At 43.6% G+C, this 17611-nt stretch overlaps 1 protein-coding gene across 1 annotated transcript in view; it reads left to right on the top strand.

Moving 5' to 3' along the window:
- The first annotated feature begins 16268 nt into the window (after window positions 1–16268).
- GEM (GTP binding protein overexpressed in skeletal muscle) overlaps window positions 16269–17611 on the top strand; it is a 19878-nt gene continuing 18535 nt past the window's right edge. Inside the window, exon 1 of the mRNA XM_018560199.1 lies at window positions 16269–16273. Coding sequence (XP_018415701.1) covers window positions 16270–16273 — 4 coding nt within the window. The 5' untranslated portion in view covers window position 16269. The remainder of the gene's footprint in view (window positions 16274–17611) is intronic.

The raw sequence follows: 17611 nt of genomic DNA, 5'->3' as shown, positions 1-17611 counted from the left end.
CACTGGGCCGTCTTTCCTAAAGATATGAATAGTACATTGAAGTCAATGACTGATTTTATTTGCCATTATACTTCCATCCAGTGAAAAAGAAAATGCTTTCTGACTTCAAGCTGTATTTTTATATTCCATAATTATGACATTTGTTCTATTTATAATCTTATATGTAAAACACAGTTGGGTTTTGCTCTCTGTATTATGCATATATTCACAGGAAGAAATGTTCTTGAGTCAGAGTTAATGTATTTGTAAATGCAGGATAAATATATATTGAGATGAATACTTTATTAAAATATGGCTTTCTGGTAATTTCTTTTTTTTTTCTTTTCATCTTCTCACTTTTTACCTAATTCAATTTTCAGCTATTTTTTCTAATAATCAGTGTTAGCATTTTTAGTATCAATTTACGATTGATTTGTGGTAAACAGCTGAGAAATGCATGCCAAACAGAAAGTTTGCCTACTTGTTGCCTTGGGCACATTTCTCAACCATATGCCACATATTTTCTTTAGGGTATACAGGTGTAAGAAAGGTTCAAGAGGTACTTCTGCTATTTAAAATGACAGTTTTCTACTTTAATAAATATACACTATATTGCCAAAAGTATTGGGACAAGCACCTATGCATGCAGACGCTTCTACAAACATTTGTGAAATAATGGGTTGCTCTCAGGAGCTCAGTGAATTCAAGCGTGGTACCGTGATAGGTTGCCACCTGGGCAATAAGTCCATCCGTGAAATTTCCTTGCTACTAAATATTCCACGGTCACCTGTTAATGGTATTATAACAAAGTGGAAGCAACTGGGAACAACAGCAACTCAGCCACGAAGTGGTAAGCCACGTAAAATGACAGAGCGGGGTCAGCACATGCTGAAGCGCATAGTGCGCAGAAGTCGCCAACTGCCTGCACAGTCAATAGCTACAGACCTCCAAACTTCGTGTGACCTTCAGATTGGCACAACAACAGTGCGCAGAGAACTTCATGGAATGGGTTTCCATGGCCGAACAGCTGCTTCCAAGCCTTACATCACTAAGTGCAATGCAAAGCGTCGGATGCAGTGGTGTAAAGCACGCCGCCACTGGACTCTAGAGAAGTGCAGACGTGTTCTCTGGAGAGACGAATCACGCTTCTCTGTCTGGCAATCCGATGAACGCGTCTGGGTTTGGTGGTTGCCAGGAGAACGGTACTTGCCTGACTGCATTGTGCCAAGTGTAAAGTTTGGTGGAGGGGGGATTATGGTGTGGGGTTGTTTTATCAGGGGTTGGGCTTGGCCCCTTAGTTCGAGTGATGGGAACTCTTAAGGCATCAGCATACCAAGACATTTTGGACAATTTCATGCTCCCTACTTTGTGGGAACAGTTTGGGGTTGGCCCCTTCCTGTTCCAACATGACTGCACACCAGTGCACAAAGCAAGGTCCATAAAGACATGGATGAGCGAGTTTGGGGTGGAGGAACTTGACTGGCCTCCACAGAGTCCTGACCTCAACCCAATAGAACACCTTTGGGATGAATTAGAGCGGAGATGGCGAGCCAGGCCTTCTCGTCCAACATCAGTACCTGACCTCACAAATGCGCTTCTGGAAGAAAGGTCAAACATTCCCATAGACACATTCCTAAATTATATATACAGTATCTCACCGAAGTGAGTACACCCCTCACATTTTTGTGAATATTGTATTATATCAGTTCATGTGACGACACAGAAGAAATGGCACTCTGCTACAATGTAAAGTAGTGAGTGTGCAGCTTGTATATCAGTGTACATTTGCTGTCCCCTCAAAATAACTCAACACACAGCCATTAATGTTGAAACCGCTGGCAACAAAAGTGAGTGCACCCCTAAGTGAAAATGTCCAAATTGGATCCAATTAGCCATTTTCCCTCCCCGGTGTCATGTGACTCGTTAGTGTTACAAGGTCTCAGGTGTGAATGGGGAGCAGGTGTGTTTAATTTGGTGTTATCGCTCTCACTCTCTCATACTGGTCACTGGAAGTTCAACATGGCACCTCATGGCAAAGAACTCCAAAGAAGTTGAGTGCACGTGCTCAGCGTCATATCCAGAGGTTGTCTTTGGGAAATAGACGTATGAGTGCTGCCAGCATTGCTGCAGAGGTTGAAGGGGTGGGGGGTCAGCCTGTCAGTGCTCAGACCATACGCTGCACACTGCATCAAATAGGTCTGCATGGCTGTCGTCCCAGAACTCCTGTGACAGCTGAGAGGAAGTGCCGTCCCAGAAGGAAGCCTCTTCTACAGATGATGCCCGCAAAAAGCCTGCAAACAGTTTGCTGAAGACAAGCCAACTAAGGGCATGGATTACTGGAACCATGTCCTGTGGTCTGATGAGACCAAGATAAACTTATTTGGTTCAGATGGTGTCAAGTGTTTGTGGTGGCAACAGGAGTGAGGAGTACAAGTGTGTCTTGCCTACAGTCAAGCATGGTGGTGGGAGTGTCATGGTCTGGGGCTGCATTAGTGCTGCCGGCACTGGGGAGCTACAGTTCATTGAGGGAACCATGAATGCCAACATGTACTGTGACATACTGAAGCAGAGCATGATCCCCTGGGCTGCAGTATTCCAACATGATAATGACCCCAAACACACCTCCAAGACGACCACTGCCTTGCTAAAGAAGCTGAGGGTTAAGGTGATGGACTGGCATGTCTCCAGACCTAAACCCTATTGAGCATCTGTGGGGCATTCTCAAATGGAAGGTGGAGGAGCGCAAGGTCTCTAACATCCACCAGCTCCGTGATGTCATCATGGAGGAGTGGAAGAGGACACCAGTAGCAACCTGTGAAGCTCTGGTGAACTCCATGACCAAGGCAGTGCTGGAAAATAATGGTGGCCACACAAAATATTGACACTTTGGGCCCAATTCGGACATTTTCACTTAGGGGTGTACTCACTTTTGCTGCCAGCGGTTTAGACATTAATGGCTGTGTGTTGAGTTATTTTGAGGTGACAGCAAATGTACACTGATATACAAGCTGTACACTCACTACTTTACACTGTAGCATAGTGTCATTTCTTCTGTGTCGTCACATGAAATGATATAATAAAATATTTACAAAAATGTGAGGGGTGTACTCACTTCGGTGAGATACTGTATATATATATTTATATGACTATAGCCACACACCTAAACATTTGTTTTGCAGCTGCTTGCTTTGTCAATCAATCACATTCCATGCAGGCCAACTATTCCTACCAAAATGACTGGTAATGTCCTTTGAACCAGACGCATCTACGCACATCTCTCATTTCCAATCACAAATAAATGACTAATTTGATTTGGTGCTTCAGTATGCCAAGCCTAATTAACCTATTTACATATTATTTCATTGCTGTGTATTCTTGGTTGCTGAGACAATCTAATTTATTTGTGGTCTATTTACGTATCTTGCTAATCCTTCCTTATTCAGTATCTGGTGACAGTGTCTTGTATAAACTTTTTAAAGAGTGGGATTACAATGTGTCATATTAAGTGTGTAAAGCTTCTAAGGATATATAAATAATATATTCACGTCAGAATTAATCAGACAATAAGTTATATCCCTCTCTCTGTTGTCTGTCAACGACTATAGCTAAAGCTGTAGCAGAAGACTTTTGTGAAAGTGTAATTTTTCCCTTTGTGTCTGTGCGGGTGCACGTTCCCGGCTGCTTGCATTGACTTACCCTGTGTATCTCCTCTTCTCCCGGCCGAAGATCTCGACTGCGCATGCGCCCGCCCCATGATCCTTCACGGCCGCTCAAGAATCTTCAGATGGTAGCGAGCGGACGAGACACAGGTAAGTAATTCCTGTTTGGTAACTTTTTTTTTTTTTTTATATTTTGGCATATATCTACTGCTTATTTTTTTTCATAATTCTGATTTGTTAAGGCTGATTTACCAAAGCGGTTTAGAATCTTCACTTAGTAAATTGTGTTAAGATTAATTTTATTATCCAATCCCGTGAAAAGCAAATGCATGTTTATTTATGTTATCTGCAAATTACTGGATAACTGAAGTGAATCTGCACTTCGCTTATTGATTGACGATTCCCAACTCCTTTAGTAAATCAGCCTCATTAATTCTAAAATAACGAGGCTGATTTATTTAAAATTTTAGAATCTTTATTCAATAAATAGTGAATATTCACTACAATTATTCATGCATGTGAATAGTGCTTGATCAAACACCCGTGGCCTCCAGTCTTTATTGACATCCAGAGCTGCAAGTCTTTTCAATCTCTTTGCTGCTCCTGCGCTGTAGTTGCCCATAGATCACAGGTGACCCTGTAGCCCGACTGCCTTTGATCTATAAATTGAAGGAGCCAGGCACTACATTCTTGGCCAGACAGCGAGTGCAACCAATCAGTTGCAATCTCTGTTTGAGTATTAGGATAGCAGCATACCCACCGCTGTCAGAATATAATGGGGTGGAGGGGATGGAATCTTCCATCCAAGTTGTTAACGTGGCTGAAGAAAAATTTAGATTTTTTTTTGAGAGTTCCAAAAATATATACCAGTGTATAGTCAGCTCAAGGCTGGCTAAGCTTATCCCAGCAGATCTGTGTTTATACAAATGATGAAATCGTCCATTCTTTAAGTCATCAGAATAAATATGAAGTATAATCGGAGGTAAGTGTTATACCAGGAACAGACTTGCTCACCCCATGTATACAGTTGTGAAAGAAATGAGTGTACTGTATGTATACATACGTGTTAAATACACACTGCTTTCGCAGGCACCAGGCTTCACAACAGCAGCCATGGACACAGTTTACATTTAGTTCATGTAATATTTTAGGAATTGATTCTCCCTATAAAATCTGACATCCTGTTTAAGACCATAAAAAGGTTTCTGATCCAAAGCAAAATGCAACCACCCACAGCGACTAACAAATGGTCAAACCTTTTTCAGTGTTGATGAAATGACATTTACTGTTTGAAATATTCAAGTATAACTTAAAACCAGCTCAGAAGAAAACAGTAGCAGTACAGAGAAGTGTTGTGAATGGAAAATTCTCAAGTAGGACTATCAGTGTTTGCACTAACAAAGACCTGTGTTTATCAGATTCTGGAATCATAGACCAGCACCATATTGTTCCCTTTTAAACAGGTTCTGTCAGAAATTGATTATATGCAACTTTCCATATACTCTTCACTTGCTATCTCATATACCATGTCATGAGTTTATGTGAATGGTTGACTGGTCCCCTTTACAGGTCTACATTCCTGGGAATGCTGAGACATTGGCCAGGAGACTTTGTCTAATCAATAAGATTACTGGGTCTCTGGGAATGTGGAGAGTTCCCTCCAGCTCGGCTGCTGTGGTGCAACTACTCTATTCCTGTAACGTCTGGCACAGCAAGCTTGTATCGTAGAGGAGGAGAGTCGGAGAAGCGCAGGCTTTACTCCCTGTAGACACAGATCTATAAGGGAACACTGCCAGAAGCTTGGAGGACTGGAGGAAAGGTAAGGGCTGGAAACTTGACGGGAAGAGTGGGCTCCAGTTATTGTCACTGTATTTTATTTATATGTATTACAGCAGTTGCCCATTTCTTTGACCATGTATTGTAATGTTTGCCTGTTTGTTGTCTGTATGTTGACAGGTTTGCCTCCTTGTCATGGCACATATGAAGAAGGCCATCGACTTCAGAGTGGACCCCATCGGTATGCATACAGACAGGACCGATCAACGGCAGATGCTATCTTATCAGCGGTTCGCTTGGCTCTTACTTGGTGAATAAAAATTATGTCAGGCTGTATTTTCCAGATTTTAGTTCCACCTTCAATACTACTATTCCACAAACCCTAATAGATAACCTGACACTATTGGCATTGAACTCAATTGTGTGTAGCTAAGTACTGGACTTTTTAAAAATAAGCCCCAATCTGATTTCACAAAATGTCATCATTTTCCATCATCCTTAATACTGCTTCTCCAAGGATGCATCTTGAGCCTTTTACTGTAAACACTGTTAACCTATGATTGGTCAGCTAAGTATGTGAGCAATCATATTGTGACGTCTGCAGATTATCCAGTAGTGGAACTCGCTACTTATTGAGATAAGTCCATTTAGAGGCAGGAAGTGTAGAATGTAGAAGTCTGGTGCAATATTAACAATCACTCCATTAGCCTAAAGAAGACAAAGAAAATGATTGTGGGCTTTAGGAAGATCAGCACCACTCCCCCTCCTCTCCACATTGGGGGTGCAGCTGTTGGGATGGTCCTTTGCTTTAAATATTTGGGAGTACACATCTCTGATAACCTCACCTGGAAAACCAATACAGCCAGCATAGTGAAGAAAGCCTATCCATGAGGAGACTGAAGTGTGCTGGCCTTGGTACTTCAGTCCTCCTCTCGATTTTAGGTGTGTGGTGAAGAACTTCTTTGCTTTGGGACGGTAATTGCTCTGCTGTGGATAAACAGGCACTGCATCAGTTAGTATAGACTGCCTAGAGGATTATGAGCAGCAATCTGCCCACCATCAGTTATACTGACAAGAGAGAGTGTAGGAAGATGGCCCTCAATATTCTGAGGAACTCTTCCTATTCTGCTTATCTATTTTTGTCCCCCTCCCTTCAGGTAGGAAGTTATGCAGCATAAGGACTAGAACCACCAGGCTGAGGAACAGTTTTTTTTCCTGTTGCTGTGAGATTGACAGATTCTGAACCACCTTGAAGTATTTCTGCTACCATTATATTTTTTATATTTCTTTTCTGGACATCATTCTGGGCAATTTGAGAATACTATTAATGCCCTTTATGTTGACAATATTACAATCTTATTGGGCATCTTGCCTTTTTTATGTGTAGTTGTTCATACTGAACAAATTGGCATTAATTTAATATTAGGATTGATATTCACACTTTTATACTTATGTTTACATGTTTATTTTATTTTTCTTGATTTTATTATTGTTCAGTGAGAATTCAGTACCTTATTTTGCTGCTTTCGTGTATAACATGTTTTTGGACTGACAATAAAAATATCCTTATACTTGTCTCCTTCTTGTTGTATTGCAACAACTACCAGTTTATTTAAACTGCCCGTTTATTGTCCATGTATTGTCACAATTGCCTTTTGTTAGCCATATACTGTCATGACTGAACATTTGTTACCATGTTTTGTCACTATTGCACTTTGTTGACCATGCATTGGCGCAACTTGGGCGGAACATTGCGCCAATGCATGTTGATCATGCATTGGCGCAACATGGGCGGAACATTTGTTGCCTATGTTCTGCCATGATTGTCCATTCATTGCACATATTTTCACAATAGCCAAAGTGTTACCCACACAATGCCACAATTGTCAGTGTGTTACCCACATGTTGCCATGATTGCCAGTGTGCCATGATTGGCAGTCTGATGCCCACATGACCATTGTGTTGCCAGCATATTGCCATACTTGCACGTCTTATCACTGTTTAGTGCTTTGTACAAGGATATGTGCATCTGTGCAAGGATGGTACTAACCCAGCACCATATTTTTATCCTTTATATACCCTACTCATGTATACTCTTATCCCCTGTACAAATGTCACTATCAGTCAGCGCCCTTCTGACATTTTGAACATGCCCGCAATTAGCCATGCAGCGACAGTGTACAGTGTAAGCAGCCATTTCAGAAGAAGGCAATTTGGAAATGGATTCTTTTTACAGACTTTATACTTTATTAAGTTCAGTTTTTCCTGTAAGAGACTACAAGGCTCAGCAGAGAGCTGTTCCTTCTAGTGAAAGACTCTAGCCAGGTTCTGTTTGCAGAGCTCGATTACAAATGCTCTACAATGTTCCCTTTTTTTTTCCATTTGCTTATGCAGAAATTGTAAAAAAGTTGCTGAGAAAACTTATTTTCACACACATCCCTGAACCTTGTTGCCATCTGTGCAGCTGCATAAACCTGTACACATTACATTTATAAATGTGTCATGATGTGATTTCCTTTAGGGCTTGTTCACACCAAATGCAGACCAGATCTGCATGAGTTTCTGCACATGAAGTGCAGTGTGTTTTGCCGTGTTTTTGACGCATTTTTGACGTGTTCTTTGTAAAAAACAAAAACATTCTTTTAGCCTAAAATGGGCTTTCAGTGCGTTCCAGGGAGGTTGCATGCGTTTTGATGCGTTTGCATATGTTTTGGTGCATTCCAGAGCAGAAAAAATAGGTCATGCTGCAGTTTTTCCACATGCTCTGGAACTGAACGCTCTGGTGTGAACTAGAGCCCAAAATACCTTTGGAATACATTGGACACAGTTTTGATCTGTTCTGTAACTGCTCTGCTCTGCGCTTGGTGTGAACTAGCCCTTAATTACACATGCTCCCTGGTCTATCAGTGTACATGCTATAGAGAAAGAAGAGCTGGCTGCATGTTATTTGTTCAACGGAGAGTCTTGTGACTCCTCTAACCAGCCGTACACCATACCCACCCTCTGATCCATGGCTGTATTTATCCACAAGAGTCCAGAGCTATCTAACCAAAGATCGAAACAAAATTGCAAAAGTTACTTTGCTGCTCTCTCTTACCCTACTATGCAAGGCACAGTCCTATAATGATCCAGCTGCAAAAGATTATTTTACTGTCCAGAGTGCCAATAACATGTATGTTTGTATCAGATGTTGAAGAAATGCTTGTATAAAATCAGCATACAGGGCTGAGATTCAGGGCCATCACAAAGTACATAAAGCTATCCATGGTAAGATGCATAGACACCATCATGAGTTATGAGCATGTACAAATTACGTAAATTCATACCTCCATTGCACTTTTGCTTTAAATCACAGAGAATAATGCAAAGAAAGCTTAGCTTTGTAGGGAAAGATCTGAGGTTTATAACAGATTCTACTAGCCAGAGCAAAGATAAAGCAAAGTCTGGGGAGCAATGAAAAAAAACAGAGGCAGCTGGGACTGTGATACAGACCAGGGAGGTATCAAGCATCTGCTCTGTAACATCTTAATGTAATTTTACATATGCAGATGTTATACTCTGCACTGTGCTGTTCTGTATAGGCCTCTGCTTGGAGCTCCCGTAGCCAATTAATCAGTTGCTCCCTTGTCCAAACAAGATGTCAGCTACTAAGTGTCCACGCTGACTGGGAGTGATGGAAGCTAGTTGGTGATGCTATGGGGAGGTTGCAGAATACACACTGGAATGCTTTGTGGTGGGAATGTGTCACTCAGTGACAGATTGTAGTAGAGTAGTTCAGCAAAGGATTCTTGGAAAGGCTTGGGGTCCCAGTGGTAGAGGACATGTATACGTGCTAGTGCAGCAGAAGTACAGTAGACATTGGAAGCATAATTACTGCTTGAAGTTCCACACTGAATGCTTGTGACCACGAAAGTTCTAATTCCGGATTAAACTTTTCCTAATACATGCGCATAATGCAAGTGCAATTTTTCCCAACCGGACCATAATAATAGTTAAAATTTCATTTATTCAGATGATAAACTAGAAATGAATTTCAGCCTGGGCCTTCTATATTTCTCATCACTGGAAAAAAAAAAAACAATCATCAATTTGTCCCCATTAACTATTGGAAAATAAAAAAAGTTCCAAAAACAACATTTTTTAAACAAAATTCTTATGGCGTACGGCCAGCTTTAGAGCTTCTGGCAATATTTTCATTGCTGTCGCAGCCTTCCTGTCCCAGTGAGAATTACTTCCCATATTTCTTGTCTTGGTGTCATGGACAAAAAAAGGTGTAGCGCTCCCCTTCACCAGTCAGCGCTATCCCAATATAGGATAACACTACTGGTGGCTCTGAAGGGGTGATCTACAATAAGCTGAACTATTGGGTCACCCTGTCTTTCCTCTATAAGAAACCTCTGCTATGGATCCACAGCACACCTTGAGTTGGTTTGAGAGGTTTTAGTGAACATAGAATGCGAAATATCAGCACCAACAGACAAACAATGGAGTACTTCATAAAGCAAGATTCTTCAAACAATGGATTTCAATCAGCTGTGCAGATGACTGTGCACCAGTATGGCAGGCTCCTTACACAGAATAAGTGGTGATACTGAACCTTATCTCAGTCCCCATGTACCCGGGTACCTAACCAACTGGCCAGTGGTCTTATCTTCGGCTAGCCAACGGTGGGGCCCATTGTAAGTAATGTGGAAGTCGATGTTAAGTGCAATCAATAAGCGCAGGCCCAAGGCCTCTCACCCAACCAGGAGGGAGTTACACATCCAGGGGCTTCCACACTGCAAGAAGGTGTCTGCCTGGAGAAGATCAACCCACGATGTAGAGACAGGTCAGCAGGCCCTGCTGGTAGAAGAACTCCCGCTCATCCGATATGGCGTTTGCTTGTTTCATCCTGACTCCCGTTCACAGTAACTGGCACAGCGCTCGGCCCGCTCGATCACCTCGTCCAGTATTACAATGTGCTCTCTCTCTCCTTCCCTCTCTGCCGCGGGGCTGGGTAAGTAGTGATACCGGATGCAGGCACAGCAACCCTCTGGTTCGCAATGGCTGCACACACGTCCTGCTCTCTCGACCTCCACCCGGGGAATGCCGCCAGGCGTACCTCTGCAACCAGGGTGCCTTTCCCCGTGCCCCCACAGTATTCTGGGATATGTAGTCCTGCGCAGGCAGTCCTGATCATCTCCTCCTGGGTGAAGAACTCATGTCCCATCAGTCTCTGGTTCACCGAGACCCCGGTCAGTTGCACCATCAAGGTTTCCTTAAAGGGGCCCATTCCACAATAGTGTTACAAAGACAACGGACAAGAAAGGTGCCTGCAAAACTGGTGTGGGAGCATGCGGGTACTGCAGTGGCAAGCTTTTAATAAAACATCATACTCCAGCCACCAAGTGGCGCAGGCAACGCCTTTTCATTGAGTGATGCAAATATAAACCCGCTACACATAGGTTGCATTGACTGAACAATGCATTTAGATGTTACCCCTGAACACTGTAACGTTTGCTTAAAAGACTTCAATCATAAGTGATATTTTAATAACAGGTTGAGCCGGGTGGGCTGAGCCAACCTCTGGCTTATACAGTATATCTTGGCTATGCCACCAGAGGGATCTCCCTGTCATAATTCCTGGCACTGTTACTGTCCACTTGGTGCTCCTTGGTACCTTTGGGTTTCATCACAATCTATTGCATTCTCCATAATATAAAATAAGCAATAAATATAAGAGGGAGAGAGGGAGCCCCTCATAATGTCTGCAGCAGGTACAGAGAGACCCAGTAACTCAGAGACCTCACCAAAAAAGTCTCAGAGATAAGTAGGAATCTGTTAGGTGGTTTACCTCTCCAGCATCTATCACCATCTATCATCTTTTACTTCCCCTTCTCCCTCCATGTATAGTAATTTGTGGTTCAGTTTTCTTCTAAACCTAAAGATTTGTCATTTATGGTGTTTTTGGAAATTCTGATGCAATGTAAATTGTTGCCACTTCATCCCCAGAGGTGACGTTAAAGTCTGTTTACTGTGGTGGCAGTGGGGAGGGAGATAAATCAACTGTAGACGTGAAGCTTGGAATCTTCTCTGAAAGATGGAATTTGGGAAGGCTTTGAGGTCACAGACTTAAGAGAAGGGAACATGCCACTTGGCTGTCATTTGGGCGATTTTCCACATTCTCGAGTAGACTGACCTTTCTCTTAGTGGCTGAGTGTTAAAGCTGTTCTGACTACCCTCCAGATTGCTCAATATAATGGACTTATAATGCCCAGCAAGCCCTTTAACTTCGACATCGCACATGTCACGGGAGGAAAAAGGATGTAGATTTTCACTCAGCAACGTTCTTTGGATTGTCTCTTGATGACGTTCTTTGTTGCTAAATTAAAAGTGAACCTGAAATCCAAACAGCTTTCCGTCCACTAATATCTAATGTCCCTTTATTCAGTTTTTCATAAATTATCGTGGACAGATACACTTATAAAAATCCATAAGAATTGCTATTTAGCCTTACTTTAGAAGATGCCCCAGGAGCTATTAGCCATAATGTGCTAGATTGGGGATGAGCTCAGATTTGGACCGAACCCAACTCGAACCTGAGCTCCTCCAAACATGGAAGGAAGTTCCTTTTGTGCTGCCCAATCAGATGTGGGCAGGGGATTCCCCATCTGCAGCTTGTCCTAAGCCAAGGAGCGGGAGGCAGTGACATCATTGACCTTATATGGACACATGCCTATATTTGCTAAATGACATTGACCCAGTATGGATATGTGGTCATATATGGTAAATTATGTCAGCACAAACATCTCACACCTTTGTTTATATGCAGATGAATGATAGACTTTGCAATACCACTTACCTTTCATGGTACATAATTCAGCTGCGGTCAGGCAGTGAACACCCCCTTTACCAAATGGTGCCAAATGGAAATGGGAGGCATGGGTCAGACAGGTAGTGAAAAAGGTGCTCACTTCCTGGCCTTACTTGGATATTACCAGCTAGGGGCACTGTTAGGATATCAGGTGGGAATTCTGTTTCTTACCTGTCCTACATGTTACAAGGTGGTGGTGTCCCTAGCCTTTTTGCCGTCTGAGGCGGGGGCTGGTGTGGTTTTGGTGGTGGTGGAGCACACAATCAGAGCAGCGGAAGGTGGGTAAAGGAGACAGTGCCACCAGACACGAGAGTGATGCCTCCCTCTGCAGGCTTTGCATCTGTCTAACTGATTCTTAGTACCCTGGGATGTCACTGGTGGCCAGGAGCTGGGTGGGATGCCAGTCAGAGTGTCCCAGGTTGCTAAGAGCTGGAGGGGAAGAGGTGTATGGCCGTGCGTTTCTCTACAACCTGGGGTGCTCTGGCTGGAAAGGGGGGGCAGGCACACTGCAAAGACTGTGCAGCAGAGCGGCCATGCTGCTCTTCTAGCTGCCCCCCACATGACCCAAAGAGATGCCTGTTACCAGTATCCAGGTCCACATGACTCATTGGGGTTGATAACGGCAAATAGGCTGTTCACTTGACAGGGACATTTTTTCTTAGTTTAGTGAACGAGTTGAAGCTCTACTGACTTCCATCACCCAATCATGTGAAAGCTCGTGATGGGGAAAGCTTTGAATTTTCACCATGTTCACTGAGTTAAGGCAAAATAGTGCAAAAGTGCAAAGTGAACAGCGTATTTGTCTTTAGTAATTCTACCCAACTTTATTTGGTATTAATGGCCCCCTAAGTCTCAGAGGGCCCTTGTGTAGTTGAACAGTCTGCATACATGGTATGTTCCACCCATTGTTAGGAGAGCGAGACAATTGCGACTTTTGTGCGAATGCTGATAAATATAAACAGATCCCTTACGGTTGATCTAAACTCCACAACTCCTAAGCAGAACACTATGGCAGTGGCGTCACAAGGGCGGTGCGGAGGGTGCGGCCTGCACCCGGGTGACACCATTGGAGGGGTGACACCAAAATGACTGACCGCCATTTTGGTGTCACCCCCTCTAAAAAGCCGGGCGCTCGGTCACGGACCGAGAGCCCGACAGTGTCAGGAGAGAGGAGGGGACCCGGGGGCATAACTCATCCCGCCGGGGGAACGTCCCCCTCCTCTCTCTGCCAGCGTCCATCACCAAGATGGCCGCCGGCAGGCGTCAATAGGACAACGCGCCCACCGCCGCAATGACGTCACGGCGGGGTGCCACCCGTTCTCCGCTCCGGGTGACAATCAGTCTCGGGACGCCCCTGCACTATGTTAAAATCCCTAACCCTTCATCCCCTCCACAGTACTTACAACAACCCCTCCTGGAGTACTTATCCTGTGCCAGTGCTGTCTGGCCAAAAAAAGATCACAACCCCTCAGGACCCATTCAAACCAGATTCAGTGGGATGCGTTTCTGAACTTGTTCCTATTGTACAGCAAGTCCAAAATCCATGTTAGCTCATGAGCGTAGTTCACACCACCGGATTGTGTCGCAGTGCGTGAAAAAAGTAAAGTAGAGCAAGCAGCAATTTTTGCAAAGCCAACATGCGTAAACATCTAAATGCAACACAAAGCACGCAAGTGTGACATGAAAAAAAAGTTTGCCTTCTCTTATGACCAATCCATTCCACTTCCTGGTTATACATGTGGCGTGTACTGAGCAGTGCAGACTGTAATTAAAGGGTATGTATGGTGAAATGGTACCATGGTTTCTATCATTTCCAACAATTCTATCCCACTCCCAATAACCAGATCCATCTAGAAGTTAGTAAACTTACTTTTTTAAGATGCCCATAGGATGTACTTCCCCAATGCACTGACATAATTCCACTCAGCCCTGTGAATATATACTTCCTTGTGTCACCACCCTCACAGAGCCTGCCATCTAAACTACAACTCAACATCTGAAACAATGTAATATTATCATTACTTGCTGGAAGCAATGCATGATGGGATATGTAGTCAATGAGAAAACAAGATTGCATCACATCAAGCAGCAGGAAAAGAGACGCAAAGCACACTGGGAATCCAGGAAGTTGGTGAAAGTGATGGGCAGACAGAAGCTTTGATTGCATTATCAGAGACAACTCTAGTATGTATTTCTATTACAATGCTGAGGTTATACCAGGAGAGGATATGTGTGACTTTACAGCTCCTTTAAAGCAGAACTCCGGAGACATCTTTTTCTTAACCCTTGCAGTGGGGCCACCCCTGCACTGCAAGGGTTAACTGCTCCCTCTAGCCTCTCTCCTCCTCTACTGCAGCGATGGTATGTCCCTCAACAGCCTCACATCCTATACACAGTGTATAGAACTTGATGACTCGAGGATGCTTAGACAGCTGCAGTGGAAAGGGAGAGAGGCTGGAGGGACCGGTCTAAGGCCCCATTCACACTAAGCGTATCACAAATCGTGCGTTTGTCATTTTGCGCGATATTGCGTGTTTTGCCGCAATATATTGCGATATTGTGCAAATGTTTGCATTGGGCTGAGTACAATCGTGCGACATCCGCGCCAAAAAAGGGTCCCGCACAAGCGACGCGCAACATGGACGAGCACAGCATTGGAAAACGATATCGCGCATATCTTTGACCATCGGAACAAATATTCTAAGGACAACAGAGGAAATGCTGACATCTGGGAGAAAATTGCAGCACAAATATATTTTTGATAAAGATTTGGTAGTAAAGAAAAAATGTAAATGCACTGAAAACGCATGTAACTGCAACCGCATGTAGACGCATGTGCAGAAGAGCTTACAAGATGTGCGGTTTGTGGCGAAAACTTTTGATCTTTAAAGCAGGGTTCACACCATTTTCCAGACCAGATCTGGAACGCAGTGCATCGCGTTTTTACGGTGATTTTGCCACGTTTCCGAACCCAAAATTATTACACAGTATTTATATAGCGCCAACAGTTTGCGCAGCGCTTTACAATGTAAGGAAGACATTACAATTCAAGACAAGATGGTAAGTGCATCCTAATGTATCCCCTACGCGATTTCTGGCCCCTGTTCCCACCGGCGCAGTCCAATTCCAGACCAGACCAGAAAAATACTGCATGTCTCATTTTGTCTGGTCTGGAATACACTGGAACGCATAGAAATCCATCAAAGACGCATGGAACGCACTGGAGCGGACCTGAAAGCCCATTTTAAGCTAAAAAAAACAGCTCTGGAACGTGGCAAAATCACGGTAAAATTGTGGTAAAGACGCGGCAAACGCAATGCATCGCGTTCCAGACCTGGTCCGGAAAATGAAGTGAACCTGCCCTGATGCCCACATAATACGACATATGTTCCATCCAATCATAACATGGGATATCCACAGCAACCTTCTAATAGAACAGCCTCCATAGAGCGCCGCATCTTTCTCCTGTAATCCGTAGACAGGTGGTGTCTGATTTTGTCTGATTAAGAACGATGAAATGATATTGGCAAAATGATGTAAAAAAATCTTTTATTAGACAAAGGAAGAGCTGAGCTCTGATTACCTAATAGGCTTTCCAGTCCTCTGTGTATCTACGCTGAGTGTCAGCACTGGAATGACACGAGACAAGAGAACCTGTCATGTTTAAAGGAAGATCACAGGATCGTCAGATCATTATTTCTCAGCATCTGGACGCCCGTACATTTTGGGCACAGAACCAGAACATTTCCTGGCACAAGGTAAGGTAAATATTATGCTGCAGGGTTGGGTTTAGTATTAGAGATGTTTGGCGTTTGGGGTGCGATTTTAGGGGTTTAGGTTGTGTTAAGGTTGAGAATAGAGTTTAGGGCTTAAAGTGCATGTCCTGTCAAAAGTTTTTTCTTATTTTTGGATAGAGCAGGAAAGGGTTAAAACTATGGTTGCCACCTTTTCTTCCAGCGAAACCCCAGCACTCCAGCGACGCATGGAAATTTTGGAGGGAGAATGAGTCGCGGCTTATTCATATGTAAATAGTGTCATTCGTATGTAAATATCACAGTCGAGCCAGTAGCCTCTAACTTAATTTTGGTTGCCATTGTCTGCCTGACATCTTGTGTCCGTGCTTCAGCTGCCATGAAACCCGGACACAGCATTCAAAACCCGGACTGTCCGGGTGAATCCTGGACAGGTGGCAATCCTAGTTAAAACACTTATGAGGTTTTTACTGTTATTTGGGGCTCCATTACAGAAATGTATTCTCACTTCCTGCCCTGCTGACAGTATTTTACCAAACACTCCAGCTGCAACACAGGGAGCAGCCATATATTCTCATGACATATTCAGGTTCTTCTTCCTGTTTTGTAGAGCTGCTATACAATTGTGTTTCTTCTCCTTCCTAGAATGTGTGCCTAGGGGTCTGCTGACTAACTAAAAACAATGCTCTCCATATGGGGCTTGTGTTTAAAAAATGGTAACAAGAAAATGTGTGATTGCCAATAGAAACCAAGCAAGGATTTAATTAACAGCATCCTTATGCAGGGACATGCGGTAAAGTCAGTGGCAGGTGAGGCCACCCCTGACCCGGTCAGCGAGCTATGTATGGAGGAGGGAGGAGACAGGGAGCAGCTTCCCTGTCCCTCACTTGTTCATCACTGATGACGCATCTAAATGGATTCCTACAATGTTGGTTTTTTTTTATTGGACATATTGGACTAATGGTGCTTTGTCATTGGTCCAAACCATCCACAGAGCTCAAGCCTCTGACTCCAAGTCAGAGGCTTGTTGTAGCTCTGACCTCACTATGTTACACACAGCAGTAGGGAAGCCTGCTGCTGTCTAATCTAACATAGCTGTCAAAAGCCAGATGCAGTGCTGCCTTTAATAAACAGGCAGCGCTCCATCCATGACAGGTTACATAGCGGGGAGCCTTTCCCTGCTGTGTAACCTGTTACAAGCCGCTCTGAATGGAGAAAAAGCTGTCAGCTTCAGACTTTTTTGACAGTTTTTCCTCCATGATGGCAGGTGTGGCTCTGCCTCCCCTGACCACACGTCCTTGTCCTGTTGCCATCTCTACAATGTGGAGATGTAAATGAAATGCTTGCTTGCTTTCTTTGGTCAATGATACATTTTCTTGTTGTAATTTTTCAAACACAAGCCCCAATGATACGTTTTCTTAAGTAATTACTATCTTTTTTTTAATATTTTGGACACAGTGGTAAAGCGTAGAACATCTGTTGGGTTTTATTGCTCTCTATGGTGTTGTCAAGGAGAAGTGAGAGTGGTCATTAACAGGATAGAGTGACAACTCTTTGTCTGTTAACTCTTTGTCACCCCCCCCCCCCCCCCC

The sequence above is a fragment of the Nanorana parkeri genome, unplaced genomic scaffold (genome assembly GCF_000935625.1).
Source record: "Nanorana parkeri isolate BGI_ZX_2015 unplaced genomic scaffold, ASM93562v1 scaffold439, whole genome shotgun sequence".
Lineage (NCBI taxonomy): Eukaryota > Metazoa > Chordata > Amphibia > Anura > Dicroglossidae > Nanorana > Nanorana parkeri.
Note: the sequence above shows the minus strand (reverse complement) of the source record. Positions and strands in the feature narration are given on the sequence as shown.